Source organism: Pyrenophora tritici-repentis, chromosome 2, assembly GCF_003171515.1.
Source record: "Pyrenophora tritici-repentis strain M4 chromosome 2, whole genome shotgun sequence".
In the NCBI taxonomy this organism is placed as follows: Eukaryota; Fungi; Ascomycota; class Dothideomycetes; order Pleosporales; family Pleosporaceae; genus Pyrenophora; species Pyrenophora tritici-repentis.
Window position 1 is genome coordinate 4105789 of NC_089391.1, and position 17477 is coordinate 4123265.

Genomic DNA, 17477 nt, shown 5'->3' on the forward strand with positions numbered 1-17477 from the left:
CTAGGTGCCTTATCCTCTATTACGACAGTCTGAGGTCTATCTTAGAGGCACTCTTTAGCGAAAGGAATTAGCTTTAGGATTAGAACGCAGGTCTAATATCTCTACTAGTCTATACCACCTCTAGACGTACGCACTAGCTTGCCTGTCTTCTCTGTCTATCTTTATTAAGGTTTTCTGCTACCCTTATTGTGTCATGGATCAAACCCGCGACCTCTAGTAAGCGAGGTGGCCCGTGCGCCTTAAGCGAAGGCCACAGCCGAACACCAAAGTTCGACCCGCGCAGGTCTTCGAACCTGCACGCAATATCTCACTTAGTACTTAATACAGATACGGTCATCTCAACTATTGACGTCCCTCACACTATATTGCGTCTACCATACGGTACCTAGGACACGCGCGGAAAGTGACCGCACCGAAGAACTCAGCGCGCAATCAGTATTGCTCGTGACAGCAACCCCGCAACCCCGCGGCTGAGACGGCGACAACTCGTCCCCCATCTTCGGTCACAGACCCGCATCAGGATAGCTCGCGCGCCGCCAACTGGGACTTTGAGGCTCTGTTATACGACTGCGGAGTGGAACTCAATTGTCATTGGCCCTCGTACGCGCGCGATACAAGCTATTGTGCTGACAGCGGAAGGCGTGTTGTGCTAGAAGCCCATCATCGAAGGACGTTGCCAGTACCGCGTCGCGATTGAGAGTATCGCGATTGCACTGGAACGATTGCGACGGTATCGCATCACCTTGGTGACTGGTAGACGGTTTGGCTCACCGCTTTACTTCGAGCAAGGAGTCAGGAGTGTGACAGCAAATAATCAGCTGTGCTCCCCGCCCACATTTGACGCACTCTCTCACAATCATAACCACTCTCTTTCTCCACCTACATTAACCACACCCAACACCTTAAATGTTTAGAACTATCAACGCCATTAGCGACAACGTCTCTACCGGCGGCCGCCACCCCGCCGATCTAGCGACATGCAGCCTCCTCCACAGCCCAGCGTGACTGACTTCCCTATTGGCCGCAAGAAGCGCAAAGACAAAGCGCCCGCGACCCCCCGCAGCCAAGACTCCAGCCGCGAGCGACCTAAGGATACTGCATCCGACACCCAACAAACTATTAGCCAAGGCCCCGCTCCTAAGCATGAGCCTGTTCGTCGATCCGAACCAGGCCGTCGAAGCACCTTCGGCTACCCCGCACTTCCAGTTACAGAAGGAGACAGCCAAGAGCCCACAATGGTACCACACGACCCTGCCGACATCTACGATGTTATAGTTGGCAGTTGTCGACTCCAATCCCTCAGAAACAAGAACGTCTTGTCTGCCAAGATTACTCACTCTGAGTTCACGTTCATCACTATTGTACAAAACGAGACTGAGGATGAATTTGAGCTGTACCTAGGCCGAGAATCTCCCCTGGAAGAATTCCAAGTCCCCGTCTGCACTGACGACGACTTATTGGAGCTAGCCACTTCAAACACCGCGTTCCTGCGCTCTCTAGCTATTGAGCTCATGAAGTTCGCCGCTGCTTGCGCTCCTATCCTGGACGCGAACATCGATGCAATAACCAAGGAAGCTCACGAAGCCGCTGTTAACCGCTTACGCCTTCGCATCACTAAGGCTGAAGCTAAGCTTAGCTGGTACGAGAAGGAAGTCTCAAAGCTGACTGAGACTATTGAGACTACTAATGCTGAGTTGGAACACACCAACCGAGAGCGTAATGAGCTTAAGCTAGAGGTCGAGCGCTTTTATCGTCCTTCATCCTCCAAGACCGCCGGTTGCACTAACCCTACTCACCAAGACTGGTATGAGGACTGGAAACACGAAGAAGCGCAGTCCATTAAGTTCCACGGCCTGTACGAGGAGTTCTTCAGGAAGCACCAGGAAGAGCGCGCCCGCGCAGACCGCTATCACCAGCAGCGCGCAGAACGCGACGCCGACTACGAAGATGTGGTCGCCCAGAACTGCGCACTTGAAGAACAACTTGTCCAAGCTACTGAGAATACCCGCAAGCTAGAGACCTCTCTAACTCAGCAACAGCGTGAGTACAATGACGTTGTTGCGCGCCTTCAGCGATATGATCATAACTTCCGCCCGTACACCTTGCAGCGTCGCGAGGACCGCGGTCGTAACAGTCATCTATCTACTCAGCGCAACCGACGACACGAGTCACCTGAGCGCCGTACAGATCGCCGCACTGCATCACCTAACCCGTATCCTAGCCGACAAGCCACTCCTGTTGTTACTCGGCCTGCGCCTCGCCCTCGCGGCGACTCTCACTCAAGATCGCGCTCCCGCTCCCGCCGAGATCGCGCGAATCCGTTGAACCAAGATCCTCACCGATATATCCCTCCTCCATACAACGGCCAGCAATCAGTACAACAGGCAGCGTCCACAGTTGGAGGTCTAAGCCTTTCCTTTAAGCTCCCCGACATTGAAGTCTGGAAAGGCAACGATGATACCAAGAACTACGACAAGTGGCGTCGGTCAGCCATCCAGAAGTGCGAATCTCTGCCTGAAGACAAGCAATTGGCCTACTTGGAGATGAAGGTGGACGGCGCAGCATGGCAATATATTGACGATCTCAAGTTCGAACACTACTTGGACCTTCTTGAAGGACTGGACCCATACTACGCGCGCTCTACCTACGAGAAGGTCTCAGAAGCACAGTCGCAACTCGCTGATGGCTCTCTCAAGATGGGATCGTCTGAATCCTTTGCAGATTGGCGTGGGCGCTTTATGAGCGTGTGTCGCCTAGTGAAGCTTCCAGACAGCGCCATGATTGGCTACGCTCGCGCTTTCCTGCGACCTGGCCTCGCCGCCGCCGCCTCACACGCCTTTGACGATGAGCAAGAGAATGCTCTTGTCAAGTTCCTTGACGCCGCCCGCAAGTCTGATCTAACACAGAAACAGATTAATCAAGGCAAGACCGCTGCTGACAAACCTCGCACCAAGCCGCGCACGCGCTCCCCAAATGATCGTAATCCTGCACGAAAGGCTCGCTCTGGCCGAGGACAACATCGCGAAGCTACTACGACGCGCACAGAGTGGCAGAAGGACGCAATGGCTAAGGCTAAGGTCTGCTTCCGTTGTGGCGAGACTGGTCACCAGGCGCGCGATAAGAAGGGTTGCGCAATCTTAGACTGGGACCAAATCAAGCCTAAGCTTAGTAGTATGCATCTCTATGCTATGGGAGCGGACTTCGACGCCGAAGACGACGACTCTAATGCTTCCACTGAAGAGGAGCCTGAGTTGGACGACATGGGCGAGCCAGTTTCGGAAAACTAGACGCTCCTGATAACAGTCGCATTCAGGAGCTAGACTGGCGCAAGGACATACAACAGAACCGCGAGACGCGAGAAAACCATAACCGTCTCAAGGTCGCTGCCGCCAGGATACTATCTCCAGAAGTCGGAGATCAGGACAACTCACAAGACGTCCAAGACCACTACATCTCTGCGATCGCCGTTAAGGGCCATCTTCGATCTACTAAACAACTACGTTACGACTCCTACACCCTCACTTCTTCTAAGGAATGGAAAAAGACAACTACTCTTATCGACACAGGCGCTAGCGCTTCCTTTGTGAACAGGCGATGGGCTAAAGCCATGGGCCTGCCCATAATGTCTACCTCTTCACCTATCCAGCTTTCTCTCGCGGATGGGAAGGTTGTTGATACATTGAATGAAGCCGTGGAAATCCAAGTCAAACACGGCAGCCACTTATCACCAGTCGTGTGCTTCGTCGCTGACGTAGGAGACTTTGATCTTATCCTTGGTATGACTTGGCTGGAAGACCACGACCCGGTCTCACCTTCTCACCGCGGAGCATGAAGTTCTCTTCTTCACATTGTACTTCATGTTGTCTCGACCACGGTCTCCCTGAGACAGTATACGGCGACGGCAAGACTCCATCACTTTCAGAATCTCGGCAAACCACGCCCGTGGGCGAGATCTGCATTATCACCGCCAAGGCCGCCTACCTCATGGCTGCGCACAACCCAGACGAAGCCATCTGGGTCGAACCACAAGACTGGGAGAAGCTTGCTGACCCTCCAGACGACAATAACGATTGCGATTTAGACTCCTTCAAACGCAACATCGCCCGCCTCGCCGCCGTCACACAAGAGGACTACGACCACTATATGAACAAGATGGAGAGTCCACATATGACGGAAGCGGAGATCCGCAAACTGGTGCCAGACTGGTTGTACAGCAAGATGCCAGACTTGTTCAGTCCTATACAAGCAGGGAAGTTGGCACCTCATCGCGAAGGCGTTGACCATGAGATTGACACCGACGGACGCATTCACAAGCCTAAGATCTATGGGCTCACACGAACGGAGACCAGGGCCATCAAGGCCTACATCGACGACATGCTCGGACGCGGATTCATCCGACCGTCCACATCTCCGTACGCGTCACCTGTCTTAGTTGTCAAGAAACCAGGTGGCGGACTTCGCATCTGCGTTGACTACCGTCAGCTCAACGCCATCACCAAGAAGAACCGCAACGCTCCACCCTCCATCAAGGAAACGCTGGCCCGCATGGCCAAGGTACGATGGATGACGATTGTCGACGTTGTGGCTGCATTCAACACTGTTCGGATCAAAGAAGGCGATGAAGAAAAGACAGCCTTTCTCACTCGGTATGGGCTATACGAATACGTTGTCATGCCCTTCGGCCTCTGCAATGCGCCTGGCACTTTCCAGACCTTTATCAATGAGACACTCCGCGAGTACCTTGACGATATCTGTACAGCTTACCTCGACGACGTCCTTATATACACCTGCGACGATGACGAGTCAGTTCATGAAGCCGACGTCATCAAGGTCCTCTCTAAGATACGCGACGCTGGCTTCCATCTTGATCCCACGAAGTGCAAATTCAAGGTCAAGAAAGTGAAGTACCTAGGCCTCATCCTCACTACAGAGGGCATCGAAATGGATCCAAAAAAGGTCTCCACTATACTAGACTGGCAAATACCGCGCTCAGTCAAAGACGTCCAGTCTTTCCTTGGTTTCGCCAACTTCTACCGTCGCTTCATCAAAGGCTTCTCCTACATCGCAAAAGCCTTGACAGAACTCACGCGCAAGGATGGCGAAGGCAAGGACCAGAGACATCAGTTCCCGCTCATCGCTGATAGCAAAGCTATACAAGCTTTCCATCGACTTAAGGACGCCTTTAAGACTGCAGGAGTCCTTGCACACTTCGATCCTGACCTAGAGACTTGGTTGGAAACCGATGCCTCAGATTTCGTTACTGCAGCTATCCTCTCTCAGAAGGACGCGACAGGAGTCCTCCGCCCAGTTGCTTTCCTATCGCACAAGATGAACCCTGCGGAATGCAATTATGAGATATACGACAAGGAACTCCTAGCTATTGTCAACGCCTTTGAGCAATGGCGCTTTGAGCTGTCTGGTACTGATGATCCTATTATGGTGTTGTCTGACCATCAAGCCCTTCAGACCTTTATGACCACAAAGCGCCTCAACAGACGCCAAGCCCGTTGGGCGGAATTCATGGCAGAGTTCAACTTCATTATCAAGTACAGGCCAGGCAAGCAGGGCACGAAGCCAGACGCTTTGACAAGGCGTCCTGGCGACCTACCCGAGTCACCCGACGACATCCGCCGTCGGCATCAACTCCAGGTAGTCATCAAGCCTGACCAAGTCGATCCTGAAGCGCGCGTCTGCACCATCAACATCGCCAAGGATGGAGGTTCTCGCCATGCAGTCTACCTCGCAAATCTCATCACACAGCGCACCCTTCCTGACTCTATCCCCGCAGTCGCGCAAATGCTGTATCAACTTAGCGAGGAAGACAACATCTCTGAACGGTACGCCGTCCTCGCCGCACTGCCTGGCATCGAGCCTGAGGGGGGAGAAAACGGCGTCTCCCATGACCTCACGAGCAAAAGATCGCTCTGTGCAGCCGATAACGTTACAATCTCGCCTATTACAACGCCAATCGCCGCAACTAGTGCGCCCGCGATACCAAACGAGACGCCCGCCGCAATTAATGTGCCCGCGCCACCGAACAACGAGCTGACTATTGATGCTCTGCTTGACAATATCAAGGCAGCATACAAGGATGATAAGGTGTTGCAGGCGATCGTCAAAGCCAAGAAGGACGGCCTACGACGCCTGCCGTTCAAACTCATACATGGAGAAGAGCACCTCAGGCTGGAACTTGGCGATTGCGAGATCACCGACGAACTACTCTATGTGCGCAACAAGGTCTACGTCCCCGCCGGCGCCGTTCGCACCCAAGTTATTGAACAAGCCCACAAGAGCGTCTGCGGTGGCCACAGCGGCAAACATGAGTTATACTCCAAGCTGTCGCGATGGTATTACTGGCCTAGGATGACCACGGACGTCGCGCAATATGTACGCGCGTGTCTGACTTGCAAGAGGAGCAAAGCATACCGAGAAGGCAAGCATGGGCTGCTGCATCCGCTACCAATCCCCAGCAAATACTGGTCCAGCATCTCTATAGACTTCATCACTCACCTGCCGCCCTGCAGGCATAACGGTCAAACGTTCACTGACATCCTCGTGGTAGTCGACCGACTCACCAAGAAGAAGAAGTTCATCCCAATGGCTAGTATGACCACCGACGCCCTTGTGGTAGCCTTTATCGAATACATCTGGCGAGAAGAGGGCTTTCCTGAGGAGATTATCTCAGACCGTGGAGCGCAGTTTGTCTCTTACTTTTGGAAGCGACTATGCCAGCGTCTGGGTGTACGCCCGAAGTTCTCGACCGCTCACCATCCCCAGACTGACGGACAAACCGAGAACGCGAACTCCTACCTCAAGCAATACCTACGCGCCTATGTCAACTACGAGCAGGATAACTGGGCGCTTTTTCTGCCAATAGCTGAATTCGAAGCCAACTCCAGCACCAGCAGCACAACTGGCAAGTCGCCTTTCTTCGCGACTAAAGGATACAACCCACGGAGTGGCATTGAACCCCCTGCGCCAGCGCCAGGCGCTGCGACCTTGACTGCGCCTGCGCAACAAGAACGTCTCAACGCTGACGCTTTCGCGGATCGCATGAAAACGCTGCAGGACGAGCTGCGAGCTTCAATGCAATGGGCGCAAGCAAAACAAGCAGAATACGCCAATGAAGGAAGGCTACCCGCACCAGCTTTCAAAGTCGGCGACCAAGTGATGCTGGACACTCGCAACCTACGGACGAAAAGACCCTCCGCGTCATTAGACCTAAAGAACCGCGGTCCCTTTACTATCGTTCGCGCCATCAACAACACCGCATACGAGCTAGATCTTCCCGCTAACATGAAGCGCATCCACAATGTCTTCCACCATGGCTCTTACACTTGGTTGACGACAACCCACTTACTGGACAAACACAAGATCCTGAGGTCCCTGCGGAGTTCGACCAGAAGTGGAAGACGACACTGAATACACTGTCGAAGCAATCGAAGACTGCCGCATTAATAAGAAGCTTAAGGATCCTGCCGCCCGCGGTCGCAAGGGCAAGACTACCCAAGGCCTGCTCCAATACTTGGTACGATGGGCAAACTATCCCGACGGCCCCGACAATCCTTCATGGGAACCATACATGAACCTCGCGGACTCCGCTGACACTGTGACGCGCTATCACCTTGATCACCCAAACAAGCCGCCTATGCACAGGAAGTTTAAGTCTCTCACAGGCAAACAAGATATGCTGGTTATGCGACTTCACGCTCTTAGTCGTGTCTAGCCAGTGGTGACAACAGCAGACAAGACCAACAATAAGACTGGGATAATATAGTTGTGCTTGCTATAATCGAGGGCGTCGATAAGTTGTGCTAGAAATAGGACTTATAGACGCTGTGCTCGTGGCAAGGACTAGACTGTCAAAGTTACTATTGTTAAGACAAGATGCTAAGGTCACCACGCCACGATGATGATCCATAATTACTGTGCACAGACAACGGGAATAGAATGTAGTAATGGAATGGACACTGCAAGCGACACGCTTGGTATGCAGCAGTTTTGCGATATAGGTATCTCCTTTGTATACAATTTTAGGCAAAAAAAAAAAAAAAAAAAAAAAAAAAGGCAGTTCGAGCGTTGGAACTTGCTCTCTTTTTTGGGGGGTAGTGTCATGGATCAAACCCGCGACCTCTAGTAAGCGAGGTGGCCCGTGCGCTTTAAGCGAAGGCCACAGCCGAACACCAAAGTTCGACCCGCGCAGGTCTTCGAACCTGCACGCAATATCTCACTTAGTACTTAATACAGATACGGTCATCTCAACTATTGACGTCCCTCACAGTAGATCCCCAAGGTATAGATAGCCTATAGAGCGATTTTAAGCACACGTATATACAGTCGGGTGACAAAAAGAAAGAGACTTTTTAAAAGTTAACTTTTTCTAAGCTCTATATCTAAAGAACTCGACTAGCTAGACTAATACATTTTAGTTTTTTTATAAAGTTAAGAACCTTTTTGTTTGGTAAAGTTACTATAAATATACTTAGTAGGCAAAATAAAGCTAATCTAAGGCAGTAAAAGTAGAGTTCAAAAAGAGCTAGAAGAGAGTTAGGTATAACTTTTTACTGAGCGTATGAAAATTTCTAAAAAAAGTTCCTAAGATATCAGCTTATATAAGCATTACATAAGCAAATCTCTTTCTAAGCTTTCTTATCTAGTTAATGTGAAGGTCGTCCGAAGATGATCTTGGGTTGGTTCTCGGGGATTGAGTGATGCGATGGACACGAGGGTGTATAGCACGATTGGTAGATCGATGTAATATACAGGGGGTTTGAGAATCAAGTACTAATCCTTAGATTTCGAAGTTGAACACCATGAGCTATAGAAGCTCATTGCCTAATGCTATATACCTATGGTGCTCGCTGTCCTCGCTCAGAGGAGTCCGAGGATTCCTCGGTGGCTGACGCGCGAGGAGTACTCCTCGGTGGCGTATGTACGAGGAGTGTGCCAAGACCTTTCCTCGTGCATGCCAAGCCGAGGAGGTCACGTGATTAAGTTCCCGTGTCACATATGGAGGGGTCAGCTATCCCGCCGACGCTCCTTAACTTAACCGCCGTGCCCCTTCCCACAGGTTCGTAACACCATCCCCTTCCTTCCTAAGCTTGTCCTCAAGCTTGTCCGTGTGCTTGTGTCTGACGATGTCCGTCCCCAGGTCTAAAGAACATCTTCGTCTTGCCCTTGAGATTCGTCGAAACGGCCTCCTTGCGCCCGTATCCTGCGATTACTGTTTTGCGAATAACCGTCAGTGCGTCGCGATGCCCGAAGTCGATGGCAAGCGTTTGAAGTGTTCGGAGTGTACTCGTCTAGGGCATCCATGTGTAAACATGTCGTGGGTGTCCCTAGATAAGACTCGTGAAGAGTATAAAAAGAAGGTGGAGGAGGATGAGCAGTTGTTGGCTCAGGTGATTTCGCGCTTGATGCGAAATAAGAAGATCCTGAAGCAGGCCGAAGAGCGCGCTGCTAAGAAGGCGATATGTTTGGCGAATACCTTGCGCGATGGTGGTGATGACGTGGATGCGCAAGAGTCGATGAATTGCCCCGCGGCGGATGCCTTGGTGGGGTTTTCGCCGATGATGTGGGAAACCCTTGTTCCCTAGATGCGCTCGCGTCGCCCGCGAATCCTGGCGATGCTCCCGTTTTTTCCTCTAGCTGAGGTTGCCTGGTATGTCTTTTTCTTATATTCTTGAAGTAGTTGTCGGCAGTTCGTAAGGTTGGTGTCTGGTTCCCATGTGTTTTCGCTGTCTGGGTATCCTAACATTTGACTAGATATTCGGTGCCGTTGTCCACGACTCTGTGTGTGACAATTTTCTCGACTTCAAATTCGTTTTCTTCTTCTGTTTCGTAGTGGAAGGTTTTCTGTAATGGCGTGTCTGGGTGTGCTGGTTCCAAAAGGCTTACGTGGAATCTGGGATGTATTCTAGCGTCTGGTGGAAGGTCGAGTGTGTACGTAACTGGTCCTTTCCGATTGAGAATCAAAAATGGTCCGACTTTGACGTTGTCGAGTCCTTTGCTTGGTCGCTTCGTGCGAAGATTCTTCGTGCGTAGATAAACTTTATCCCCCTCTCTAGCTGAGGTGCCATTTTTCGTTTCTTGTTGACATATGAAATGCTTTGACGTTGTGCTGTCTCGAGTTTGCTCTGTAGCAACTCATGTACTGCCTTCAGCTCCTCGGCTGTGGCGATAGCTGCTTCCGTTTTCTGGCTCGGAAGTGTGCGTGTAAAGAGATTTGGGTGTCTCCCGTGGTTTGCATAGAACGGAGTCTGTCCTGTAGACTCTGAAAGCTTGTTATTGTATGCCATTTGTGCCATAGGCAGAAGCGAAACCCAGTTGGTTTGCTGATGATTGACGTATATCCTGAGATATGCTTTCATGGTTCTGTTCGTTCTTTCTGTCTGTCCGTCTGTCTGCGGGTGAAACGCTGTCGATAGCTTGCGTTTTGTACCAATCGCGGCCAAAAGTGTTGTCCAAAAGTTTGAAGTGAAGAGCTTGTCTCTGTCGCTTATAATTGACTTTGGGATGCCGTGATGTCTGATGATTCGATCGTTGATGATGTGAGCCAGGTGTACTGCCGTGAAATCGTTTCTAAACGGGATGTACTCTGCTTGTTTTGTGAATCGATCGATTACAACGAGTATTGCGTTGTATCCTATGTTTGTCGCTGGGTCTCTTGAGACTGGTAAACCTGTGACAAAGTCCATAGAGATGTCTGCCCAAGGTTCTGTGGGTAGCTCTAATGCTTGCATCTCGCCGTAAGGTGCGTGCGTGTCGTGTTTGTTCTTCTGACAGTCTGCACATTTTGCGATAAATAAGGTAACCTTTTCCTTCATTCCTGGGAACTCGTAGTTGCGTCTGATGAGTTCCATTGTTCTGGTAATGCCCGGGTGACCGTGTACAGGGTCGTCGTGGTGTTGCTGAATAATTGCTTCCTGCAATTCTTCCGGTACATTGTTTCCGATGTGGAGGATGGCGTTCAGCGTTTTTGCTGGTCCTAGCGATCCGTCTTCGTTAACCCTGAGTATCGCGGTGTCGATGACTTCCTTGGTGCCTGCGATATCTGGTCTACGGCTGAGAGCGTCTGCTCTGCCGTTCTCTTTTCCTGGTGTGTACACAATCTTGAACTTGTACTGTCCTAGTAGTTCTGACCATCTTACTTGTCTGCGGTTGAGTACTTTGGTAGTCGTAAAGTTCACTAGATTTTTGTGATCTGTGTATATCGTAAGTTCCGAGCAGCTTTCTGCGTATACTCTCCAGTGTTGTAAGCATGCGACAATAGCTAGTAGCTCCTTGTCGTGAACGTCGTATCGTTCTTCTGGTCCTGAGAATTTGCGAGAGTAGTAGGCGATGGGGTGCCATTTGCCTTCGTGCAATTGACTTGCGCATCCGCCTAGCGCGAGATCCGATGCGTCGGTCTCAAAGCGTAATGGGTGTCCTGCTTGGAATATTCGAAAACATGGTGGTTCTGTGCTTGCTTTCTTAAGCGTTTGGAATGCGTTCTCTGCTTCCTTGCTCCACTTAAAGAGTACGTCCTTTCTTGTGAGTTTTGTCAAAGGGATGGCGATGTTTGAGAAGTCCTTGATGAACTGTCGGTTGAAGTTCAAGAATCCTAAGAAGGACTGTATCTGTACAACTGTTGTCGGTGTTGGCCAATCCTTGATAACCTGAATCTTTTCTTCGCTCATTTGTACTCCGTCCGCTCCTACTACATAGCCTAAGAAGTTGACCTTAGTCTTGTGAAATTCACACTTCTCTGGTTTGAGTCGGAGGTTGAACTGCTCAAGGGCCCTTAGTACCGTCTTGACATGTTCAACATGGTCCTCTAAAGTCTCGGAGTAGACGAGAATGTCGTCTAGATAAGCTATGACAAAGATGTCTAGATGTGCTCTTAACACATTGTTGATGAGTTCCTGGAACGTTGCTGGGGCGTTCGTGAGCCCAAACGGCATAACTGTGTATTCGTAGTGTCCGTATCTTGATCGGAACGCCGTTTTCCACTCTTCACCTTTCGCTATGCGAATTAGGTGGTATCCATCTCGAAGATCTAATGCTGTAAAGACCTCTGCGCGAGATAATCGATCCCGTAATTCTGTAATATTCGGTAGGGGGTATCGATTCTTGATTGTGATGTCGTTGAGCTTGCGATAGTCTACACATAGTCGTAGTTTTCCGTCTTTCTTCGGGACAAACATGATTGGATATCCTGCTGGTGACTTCGATGGTCGGATATATTTCTTTGCTAGACTTGTCTTGATGTAGTCGCGTAACGTGCTCAATTCTTTTTCCGATAGTCCGTATATTGGGCCGAAAGTCGGTTTCTTTCCTTCCTGTAAGACAATCTTGTGGTCCCAGGGTTGGTGCTTTGGCAATGCTTGTTCATCTGCCACTTCCCGGAATAGATGTTCGAATTCTTTGTATTCTGCGGGGATCTTAGGAGTTGCGCGTTTCTCCAAAACTCTAGTCTGTCGACCCGGTGGCTCCGTTCCGGCGTCTGCTGAGTCGGACCCTTGTTTCTTAAGGCCGTCCTTTGTCGAGGCTCGCTTTTTCTTTGCGATGTTATTCAGTTTCCTCTCATCTACCATCGTACTCTGACAATGCGTAGGCTGGCTTGTGGTTGCGTCCGTTCCACAGCACTCGAATGAGAACGTCTTCGACTTCCAGTCGATCCGTGGGTTGTGTTCTCGTAACCATGGAAGTCCTAATATGATGTCGTGGGTAGCTAGTCCGAAGACATCTAGGTCTATCTTCTCTTGGTGTCCTTGGATGTTGAGCGTCACTTGTCTGACCTCGTGGGTGATCTCTTGTTCACCTGGCATTGGCTCTCCGTTGGCCACATGTAGTGGGTAAGCTTCTTGTTTCTGTAACGGCTTCAGTCCGGCTGAAGACGCTGCGTGCGCTGAAACGTAGTTGGCTTGTGATCCCGAATCTACTAGTGCCTTCATCCACCTCCCTTCAAGCTTCACCTGAAGCTTGATGAGGTCTAAGGAGTTTACTGAGTTAATCTCCTTGCCGGGCCGCTCTGGGCCGGGTGCTGGCCTAAAAAAGCCTGATTTCCAAATCCATGGAATCCTTTGGCTATCGCATGAAGGTCGCATTCTTTGCTAAGGCACGTTTGCCAGTTGGGTTGTTGGCATTCCCAAGCGTCTCCTTCGTCGTATTCTTTTAGCCATACTGTTTGCATCTGATCAACTTCTTCGGGGTTGTCGTGACCTGGGAAGTATGTCTTTTCCCTTTTGTCCCATAAATGTATTGGGCATAGGTCGTTTTTGCAGTCGAAGAATTGCCACTTGCAGCGGTACGATCGTTTGGTTTCTTCTGGGAACCATCCTGATCCGGACTTATCCGAGTAGTGTACTCTGCAATGGTCGTGAATGCATGTAACCCATGATAACTTCTCATGTTCTGGGTTCCTAGGGTCCATCCAGTAGTCGTATTCCTTTGATCTACTGATGTCCTTGGCCTTTCTCTTGTGGCCGTGTTGGAAGGTCTTCCAATCGTTCCTGGTCTGGCAGAGTTCGTCGTAGATCTCTTGCTTCTCTTCTTCCGAGATTGGCAACGTTGGTTCTTCCCATGATCGGATTGCGTCTTCGATCCAGCTTAGTTCCCATGTTGTTGGTAGGAACTCCAATATTTCGGTTGAAATGTTTTCCTTATTTTGTTGTACTTCTAGTGACAATCGGTAGAAGTCCTGTCGCATAGCAGCCATAATGTTGGGTTCCTCACAGGCGTACTCGATATTAGCCTTGTTGAGGTGTCGTAGTAGCTGGTTGATTTGTCCTGCGAGCTTGTAGAACTCTTCTTCCTGTATATAAGGTGTGGGTGGCCTGTTGATTCCTTCAAACATGGCCATCTTGCCGAATTTGGTCTGGTCGATTTCCGTAGCCTCTAAGTCCTTGGACTCGTCTTCGAGCATGTCGTACTCCGAAGAGGGCTGTTCTTCTTCTGAGTCTGATTCCACGAGTGTGAGGTTATCCAATCCCAAAACGCTTTCCTGCGTGTTGATTTCGATAGTTGGTTTGGATATGACATTCCATGTTTCGTGTCGCTTAGTGGGTACTGCTTTGTGGATAACGTTGAGTTGTCTAACCACTTTATTCTTGCTGTGGCAGTCCCTAGCCATGTGACCTTTCTTGTCACAATTATAACAAGTGATCTCTTTCTTGTTATATGGCTTCTTCTTGTCATTCCTTCCGAAACTCTTGCCTTTGTTGATGTTGTCCATTTGCATTGCATCAGGGTCGTGCCAGTTGTTACCGGCGGAGGGTACAATACCTCCGGGTGTCGTCCGATATCCTGGTTTCTTCTTAAAGAATCGTCCCTTTATGCGTTGCACTGACTGGTTAGCTCTAACCGGTTGGATTTCCTGCTGCAATTCGTAGAGTGCATTGTCGATACGAATTGATTCTCGGATGAGATCCTGTAGGTTGTTGATTGCCACGCCGCTTCGCATGAGCTCTTCTTTGACTCTTTCCTTGAGTCCTTGTCGGTACATAACCCTTAATGCCTTGTCGTCCCAGTCGGTCTTCAGGGCATGCCCCTGGAAGATACTGGCGTAGTCGGCGACTGATTGGGTTTGTTTGAGCTGTTGGATTGCACGATCTGCCTTGGATTCTTCGTTGATGACTCCGAATTGCTGTCTAAGCTTGTCTTTGAAGGTTGGATGGTCTTCAAACATTCGTTCAATATCGTCGTCGTCATCGTTGTCGTCCATGTATTTGTTGAGGTAAGGCTTGATCCAGGTGGCGGCAGTTCCTCGCATGTAACTTGCCATGAGCAGTCCACGATCAGTAGGGTCGACCTTCTCATCTTCAAACCTGAAGAAGAGATCGAACTGGAGAATCCAGTCTTCGAGCTTGTGTCGATCGCCGTGAAATAGATCGGGTCTGGCCACCTTGGTGCGGCTTGACGAAGTTTCGTTAGGTGTGTTCATCGGGGTGTCACTCATCTTGAGGGTGTTCAAAGTGTGAAGGTCGTCCGAAGATGATCTTGGGTTGGTTCTCGGGGATTGAGTGATGCGATGGACACGAGGGTGTATAGCACGATTGGTAGATCGATGTAATATACAGGGGGTTTGAGAATCAAGTACTAATCCTTAGATTTCGAAGTTGAACACCATGAGCTATAGAAGCTCATTGCCTAATGCTATATACCTATGGTGCTCGCTGTCCTCGCTCAGAGGAGTCCGAGGATTCCTCGGTGGCTGACGCGCGAGGAGTACTCCTCGGTGGCGTATGTACGAGGAGTGTGCCAAGACCTTTCCTCGTGCATGCCAAGCCGAGGAGGTCACGTGATTAAGTTCCCGTGTCACATATGGAGGGGTCAGCTATCCCGCCGACGCTCCTTAACTTAACCGCCGTGCCCCTTCCCACAGGTTCGTAACAGTTAATTTCAAAAACGAAGAATAAAGAAAAGTACGCTAAAAAATTACGCTAGAATTACGTAATAATCTACTAGTGTTATTCTATATATCTTTCTCTTTCTACTTCCAAATTTTCTTATCTCTATTATCTCTCTATGTCTCGAGAGCTTTCTAAATTCGAAAAAGAAGTTTATACTCTATCTTTGCAAAAAAATCTACTAGTACTATTAGTACTATACTAGAAAAGCCTAATAAGTCTATATATTGTTGAGAAAGAATGACTCTCTCAGTCATGGCATGTAAGTGTGTCAATTGCTAACTATACAAAGCTCGGCTAATATAGAGCGGTGTGGGTCATGTGACTTAGCGTCCTCGTGACAGGTGACCGGAATATTCTCAACACTCCCCCATAAGCCGATCAGCTGTACCCACTACTTTGTATAGGTCTTGCAGTCGAAGCTTCTTCTCCCTTTATATGCTTCCACTGAACGCCTTGCATGCACTTTCCAACACTCCCCCAGAAGTGCCTTGTCAACAAGAATGAAACCTCCCTGTCACCCTATAGTGGCCGTTACGTTGCGAGTCCCTCAAGTAAAGTGAGGTATCGGCCGAGTGAAGAGTTGAGGAAAGAAGGTCGAGAAAGAAGGTCGAGAGAGAAGGTCGAGAAAGAAGGTCGAGAGAATTTTCGCGTTTGAAAATCAAGGTAGAATCGATATCACCAACATACCGACTCTCCCTCGACTCCTACGTGAGAGTCAGCGCTCCCTCAGCTTGGTACTCCCAGTACTCTAGCTGTGTACGCTCTCCTCTGTCCCAGCGCTCCCCCAGCTTGGTACTCCCAGTACTCTAGCTGTGTACGCTCTCCTCTATCCTAGCGCTCCCCTAGCTTAGTACTCCCAGTACTCTAGCTATGTACGCTCTCCTCTCTTGTTGTCCCCGCTCCGTTCCTCCGCTCCTGCCTCCTTGTCTGTGTCCTATTCAGGGCTCCAGACCCTAACACCCTTATTCTCCCCATCGTTATATAAGCCTTTGCTTCTTTGCGTTTATTTAACGAAATCCTTTGGAAAGAAGATAAAAATCGATCGAGAAATCGGGTGGGGGTAGGTGGGTAGCGTTCGAGAGAGTAAAAAAACTTCGAGCACCGTCAAACGGTAGGTTTTCGAGTTTAAGGAATTGAAAGTAGCTGTTGTGATGGTTTTGGGCCGTTGCCCCGCACAGGCCACCTGCCAGATGCCTTAGCGTTGTTTTGATGTTCGCGCACGAGCCACCTGTTTGGTGGCCCATGCACACCCCCACTTAGATATATTCCGCGCAGAGCTTCTTACAAGCTAAGGCATCTGGCAGGTGGCCTGTGCGGGGCAACGGCCCAAAACCATCACAGCTGTCGAACTGTAGCTACTAGTTTAAAAAGAAGGTCTCGAAAGGTTACTATCGATAGGCAGGCAATTCGAGTTGTTTTCGGAAGAATCGATGGTTACCGTCGGTAGGTAGGTATTCGAATCGTTGTCAAAAGGTTGGTTGAAAAGGGATAGAGCAACCATTGCTCTCTTCGACTCGCGCGTCGGAATTGGGTATAACTCGCCCAAGGTATCTTCGAGACGCTCCCAGCTTCTCCGGACGATAGTCCATTTTTCTTCGGACTTAATACCCTTCGCGGTAGCCAGGGCGACGGCCCAGTGTCTTCAGGACTTAATACCCTTCGCGGCAGCCAGGGCGACGACCCAGTGTCTTAGAATATAGAAGGCGACGACCTCCTGGGTTGTTCTGGCGTAGACACGCATATACCAGCTTGCTGCCCATATCGAAGAAACGACACTCCGGACACTCACAATGCACACGCAAGCGCGTAAGCCGGGCTCATAACCTGTTGAGAAAGAATGACTCTCTCAGTCATGGCATGTAAGTGTGTCAATTGCTAACTATACAAAGCTCGGCTAATATAGAGCGGTGTGGGTCATGTGACTTAGCGTCCTCGTGACAGGTGACCGGAATATTCTCAACATATATAATACTTTACAACGTATTAAGAAGAAGAAAAGTCCTATTCTACCGCTTTCTACGCCTAAACTAGGCCGCCCTACTAAGGTCTCTAAACGAACTACTCGAGTAGTTAATAGAGACCTAG

The 17477-nt window shown here is 49.9% G+C and overlaps 2 protein-coding genes across 2 annotated transcripts; one reads left to right on the forward strand and one right to left on the reverse strand.

Moving 5' to 3' along the window:
• Positions 1 to 977: 977 nt before the first annotated feature.
• Positions 978 to 7726, forward strand: PtrM4_070220 (PRP38-assoc domain containing protein; the record flags this gene model as incomplete). The annotated part of the gene is made up of 5 exons (XM_066105888.1): positions 978 to 3250; positions 3304 to 3776; positions 3890 to 6958; positions 7022 to 7393; positions 7437 to 7726. 5 exons carry the CDS (start codon positions 978 to 980, stop codon positions 7724 to 7726), a joined length of 6477 nt encoding a protein of 2158 aa, XP_065964515.1.
• A 2245-nt stretch (positions 7727 to 9971) lies between these two features.
• PtrM4_070230 (uncharacterized protein) lies at positions 9972 to 14938 on the reverse strand (the record flags this gene model as incomplete). The annotated part of the gene is made up of 4 exons (XM_066105889.1): positions 9972 to 10363; positions 10442 to 13029; positions 13104 to 14658; positions 14758 to 14938. 4 exons carry the CDS (start codon positions 14936 to 14938, stop codon positions 9972 to 9974), a joined length of 4716 nt encoding a protein of 1571 aa, XP_065964516.1.
• Between the last annotated feature and the right edge of the window lie 2539 nt (positions 14939 to 17477).